A 6,176-nucleotide genomic window follows, 5' to 3' on the forward strand; every position below is an offset into this window, starting at 1 on the left:
AGGGAGGCACTACCAACACAATAGGTGTCCAGCCAATCGTCCTCACTTTGCTCCAGTCCCACATCCACTCTTCCCAGGTTATTTCAATCCTGGGAAAGAAGTGCTTTCCGGTCACTAGAAGAGGGATTTCCCTGGAAGGTAATGAATGGCTCTGCCTCCTGCACTGAGCCTGCGGGGCTGAGATACTGAGAGTTGGCCTCCAAGTGTCTAAGTGTCGCTGGACAAGTGTCTCCAGACAAGAAAAAGAATCAGGACTGGTAAGAAGAGCAAAGGAAGAGCCCAGCCCCTGGAACATTCGATGAGAGAGAACCAGTCTGGGAGGTCTCTGGGTCCCCTGGGGGCGGGTCTCACTTCTGTGACCTTGCTCTTGACCCTTTCAAACTTCTACGTTCACAGTTAAGACTTTCGGCTGTCCCATCCACAAGTCTTTTTTTTAATTTAAAAAATTTTTTTGACGTGTGAGATCTCAGTTTCCCTGACCAGGGATGGAATCCACGCCTCCTCCAGTGGAAGCGCAGGCTCCTAACCACTGGACTGCCAGGGAAGTCCCCCATCCACAGTTCTCTGTAGTTAAGTGACAGATGACACATGCACACACACAATCCACAGTTTTGCCTGCAAGAATGATAGTTTTCATATAAACCACAGAATATATTTAATTCAAATTAAACATGAAACTAGAGTAACGTTCGGTCCTTATCAAGTAGCAATTACATTGTTTAAAAAAAAAAAGAACAGTACATTTCTGTCTACATTCTGGCAATCCAACAAGGCACAAGGCGATCCAGTTTGCTGAGGTGACGGATCCAGCAGTCACCCCCAATGCTCGTGGTTCTGAGGGGTCGGGGAGACACAGACCATACTTCATACAAAATGATTCTGCAGCATGTCTGAAGGAGAGGAAACTCCCTTGTGATAGATGAGAAGCAAAGTCCAAGCAGCAGGAAGTAGGTGAGCATAATGGATGTACTTCATTAAATAGAGTGTTAATGCATGGCTCTTTGTTCATTCCAAGTTGCCCATGGTGCTGCCTGTGTGAACAGCAGAGACAAAAGCTTCCAACACATGTCTCGGCAATGATACACCTTCCACTGTAGGTATCTCTCTTTAAAAAAGAAAAAAAATTTTTTTTGGCATGATTCTTTCCCATGTAAAGAAAGCCAACTTCTTCAAGACACAGGTCATCCAGCTTTAAGTGTCAGCCTCTGCTCTCTCCTGGGGCTGTGAGAAGGCCACGTCCAGCATGGTGAGGCCTTTCTTCTTCCCCTTCACTGAAAGCTTCTCACTGTTTGGTCTATGAAGATTAACATCTGCCTGCCCCTGCTCCACTCGCCAGGGCGGAAGGGGTCAAGGGTGGGGCGTGGCTTTCTTCACAGGGCGGTGCTTTCTGTATCATTGTCCATATCCAACAGAATGCGGCCGGGCAGGTCTTTGCTGGCTGAGTCTGAATGCATTTCAGGAAAGATGCTGCGAAGCGGTTCTGAAACCCTAGAATTGGCGTCTGGACAAAAACATGAGGAGACATGGTATCAATGGTGTGGAAATGCCCAAGAGGCCACCGAGGTTCTCTGAGAAGGAGAGAAGCTGGAGAGTTTGAGGGTCAGCCCATGCACGCACACTCCCCTACTGCAGGCACCATTAGCCCTAAGAAGTTGAGTCAAGCCTTGGAGACCCCAGGGACAGCCACGTGGCACAGACCACCTGGCTCTGGTGGTCCTTTCTGGGAGCCCACGGCAATCCTCAGAGATACAACCCTTGGAGGATCTGCTTGCTGTGACTGAGGAAGAGAGACCTTATTCCTACCAATAGCTCTAAAGCATTAACTGAAATCTGCTGACAACATCTGGGCTGCGGGAAGGGCTGAGCTTCACTGGAAAGGGTTCCCTCCTCTGAGGCTGGTGAGTTTCCTCCTGATACTAATGAATGCTGTGGCCTCAACCTCGGCATTAGTGACATGTGGGGCCAGATCACCCTGGGTGTGGGGCTGTCTTATGCACTGTAGGATGCTGAGCAGCAGCATCCCTGCCCTTAACCCATGAGATGCTAATGCACACAGCTCTCCTTCCCGCAGCTGACAACCAAAGATATCTCTAGTCACTGCCAAATGTCCTTGGGGAGAGGGTGGGATGGCACAATCACCCCTGGCTGGCAATCACTGAGGCAGAGCACCAAATCTCCTACAAATATTAATTTTCACATCTATTTCTAATACTTGTGCAAGCACGTGCTAAATTGCTTCAGTCATGTCCGACTCTGTGTGACCCTGTGGATTGTAGCTCACCAGGCTCCTCTGTCCATGGGACTCTCCAGGCAAGAATCCTGGAGTGGGTTGCCATGCCCTCCTTCAAGGGATTTCCTGACCCAGGGATTGAACCCGTGTCTCCTACATCTCCTGCACTGGCAGGTGGGTTCTTTACCACTAGCACCACCTGGGAAGCCCGTTTCTAAGACTTATATACCTCCAATTCCTTTTTCGTGTCTTATTACGATGGCTGGAACTCCTTCAGTGAGATGGCAAATACATGGTCCTCAAGCCATGATTGCTCACAGGACACCTGAACCAATCACAGCCCTCTTCCTAGTGAGATGGTGGGTCTCAGATTCCTTCATCATGAACAAATACTTGCTCAGCACCTACCACATTCTAGCTGTGAAGACGCAATAGTGAACAAGTCAGACACAGCTTTAGTTGAAGCCCATGGCCAAGTTGGGGAGACAGGCCTTCTGGTCTTGAAAAACTTGTTTCTCTAGTAGATGTGAATTCTAGCAAATGATGAGCCTTGTTAGGGATTTTAGGGCAGTGGAACAGAGGCGGGAGATGTTTAGATGTGTTGTAGTTTCCTTTTGCCAGGTTAGAGCTAGTCATGTAGGGAGCAGGAAGTGGGTGGTGGGGCGGCAGGGGGGACGTGTGGTGGGGTTTTCCTGTTATGCTTAGAGCTGCTTTTCTGTACTGGCTGTGGTGCAGTATGCCCTTGCTAGAAGCTGCTTTCAACAGTACTAAAACAGTACTAAACAGTACTTCTGTTTTAGCCACTCCTGATCCACATAGGCAGAACTGGCAAATGCAATTGTATCCTGAGAGGCTCACTTCTTTGAGACTCCTGCTCTGACACATCCCTACAGCTCTGAGGTGTGAGATCTACTTACTTCCTGGGGTGTCCCTTTTCTCTCAGTCACTCCTGGGTTGGCAGACCATCCCTTGAGATTTGCTATGCACCATAACTCAGGTGAATATCCGAATTTATGGAGGTGCCAAGGTGTCAAAGAGTTGAGGTGCTGCGTGTCATTTCAGATAGCTCAGGTCTTATGGTAATCGTAAAGTCAACTGAGTGTGCTGAACGGCACTGTCTAAAGGTACAGGAAAGGGTGTCTATGTACACAGAATACAATGTCTCAGATTTGTCCTCAGGAGAATGAAGGTCAACGAGGGCAGGGACCACGTCTGTCCTACTTACAGTGCGTCCTTGGTGCCCAGAACAGTGATGAGTTAATAGCAGATATTCAATAAACATTGTGGCTGTTTGTGTCTGTCTGGACAGAAGAATAGATAAAAAGTCATCTAGTCCAGCCATCTTTCTAATCCTCTTTGCCGACAGCCTCATGTAAAGAAGTGGCCATGTCTTGAAGACAACACTGATACAAGAAACTCAATGCACATTCAACCCCTTTACCATTATCCCAACCCAGCAAGACAGATGGGACAATCAGCCAGTGCCGCTCCCTGGCTCATAGACTTTACACAGAACCATGGAACTGACATGCATGATGCAAAGGGAGTGTGCATATGAGTTAGATTTCTACTGATCAGTATCTATTTACATGTAAACATAACACTATCAGTAACAGATCCTTTTCAGAGTACAAACTTGTTATTTTTCTTCTTTTTCTTTTTTTAACATCACCAATAATTTCTGGACTTGACTTTTCTGAATTTCTCTAGCTATTTATGATGAACACACATTACTTACATACTTAGAAGAAAAATGTGTGGTGGGACATAGAGGAAATTCCTTTACTTCACATTGCCTGGTTTGCCTGAGGCTGGTGGATTTCTCCCATCTCACTTTTATATGAACCATTTCTTGAAAGAAAACTACAAATCTGTTTACACACAAAAAGCAGTAAGAATCACGGCATGTGTGCAGAGCCAGCTTTCAGAAAGAGACAGATTTTTATCCCAGTGGCCGAAGCTACTGAGCAGCTGCTACTTTCCAGGTGTGGTGCTGAGTGCGCCACACACGTCACCACATCACAGCATCACACTGAACCCTCGTGAAATCACCCCAAGGCGGCACTGGCACCGCCATAAGACAAGCAAGGGGGGAGTCTTGGGCGGGGCTCGACTCTCTGATCCAGGGGACACAGCCAGCACTGGAAGGAGGAGCTAAGCCAGACCAGCTGGGCTCTGGAGCCTGGTTCTTAATTTGCAGAAGGCCTCTCCACCTCCCTAGAGGAGTCTAGATGCCCCCTGGAAGAGGGGCCTGGGAGAGAAGACAGCACCTGAGCAGATAATGGCTTGAGGCTTAGACTCTTGGCCTCATTTTAGTGACTTAAAGTGTCACTAGTCCCTTTAGTGACTTAAAGACTTTTGGCTCATTATTTGCAAAGGAGATAAAGGTTCTTTTAGGAAGATGCCTATAGGAGCCCTTCAATGTTTTTTAAAAAAACATCTTCAAAACTTTCTGGCTATGGATTTACTTACGCAAGGCATCATTTTTCATTATACGCACTCCAAGATGGGCTGGTCTTTGAGCATATTTCTTGGAGTTAAGTTCATATGAAAAGTATTATAAGAAGGCTGAGCAAGAGGGCCAAGTCACAGCCTCTGCTTGCTGGTAGAATGCCATGTGGTTCACCATTGCTCTGGGGCTCTGGCTAACATACCTGGATCCTCCAGTTCCACGAACAGAGGAGCCTGGTGGGCTACAGTCCATGGGGCTTCAAAGAGTTGGACACGACTGAGATACTGAGCACGCACACACACATCGAAGGGTGGGCCTTCTGAGGGTGGGAACTGGCATTCTACAGTTAGGGTACGGTCCTAGGAAGTCTGTCACGCCAACAATATTTAGTAGTGATTTAGGTGGTAAGCCTACCCTTCAGAAAGGCCAAGGTTATTCTGATAGCCACTCTGACACGTTAAGGGGTCCAAACACAGACCTGAAATTAAACATTTCAGGCACAAGTGCAGGGTGAACCACCCCACTCTCAACCATTAAACCCTTCTCTAAGCTAGAGTCTGAGGAAATGACTTCCTTATAATCCTCATCAGTTTTCTAGGGTTGGGAGAGGCTTACTCATCTGCAAGCGACTTTGAGTCAACTTTTTATTATTTCAGTCAAAGGAGAGCGCCTGTTCTGGTCTCACTGGATGTTTATCTTGACATGATCCTGACATCCACTTATTAAAAATAAAATGCAACTACAAGCAGAAGCCACTTACATGTCCAACTGTGAGCAATAAAACATCTGCTTAATGAAATATCATGTAGTCACTGAAAAACTACATTATAACATGGGAAATAGCATATCATATAAAGTTATAAAAATTGTATCATAATATAAGAAAGAGCACATGATGTAAAGTAAAATAAAAACGTAAAATCAAACTCTGTATATGCCAAACAATTATGATCATGCATCCCTTTGCCTTTTAGGAAAAAAAAACTAGAAGGAAAAAATAAAATATGAATAGTGGACTTCTTCAATTATGGAAGGGTGATTTCTTATTGTTTCTAATTTCCCAATTTGCTTTAGTATTCATATTTATTTTTTTAATATATTACTTTTTTGGAAATTTTTTTTTTTTTTTTTAGTATGGACCATTTTTATGGTCTTTATTGAATTTGTTACAATATTGCTTCTGTTTTATATTTTGGTTTTTTGGCCACCAGGCCTGTGGCATCTTAGCTCCCCAGCCAGGGATCGAACCTGCACCCCCTACATTGGAAGGTGAATTCTCAACCACTGAACCACAAGGGAAGTCCCAATACGTTACTTTCATTTTATTAAAAAAATGCTTAATTTTAAAAAGCAAAAGCTATGAGAACCAGCAAAATGTCAACTGTTTGATACAATTATTGTGACTGGTTCTACCACTGTGCAGTGGACGAATGATTTACTAAATTAACTTTCAGGCTCACTAAATTAAGAATATCTTCTACTCCATTCCTGCAC

General features: G+C 45.3%; 1 protein-coding gene across 1 annotated transcript in view; it reads right to left on the bottom strand.

Annotated features, from left to right (window-relative positions):
- Positions 1–627: 627 nt before the first annotated feature.
- Positions 628–6,176, bottom strand: part of ARHGAP17 (Rho GTPase activating protein 17) — a 100,544-nt gene continuing 94,995 nt past the window's right edge. The window contains 1 exon segment of the mRNA XM_010837424.1: positions 628–1,501. Coding sequence (XP_010835726.1) covers positions 1,371–1,501 — 131 coding nt within the window. The 3' untranslated portion in view covers positions 628–1,370.

The sequence above is a fragment of the Bison bison genome, unplaced genomic scaffold (assembly GCF_000754665.1).
Source record: "Bison bison bison isolate TAMUID 2011002044 unplaced genomic scaffold, Bison_UMD1.0 scf7180017864072, whole genome shotgun sequence".
In the NCBI taxonomy this organism is placed as follows: Eukaryota; Metazoa; Chordata; class Mammalia; order Artiodactyla; family Bovidae; genus Bison; species Bison bison.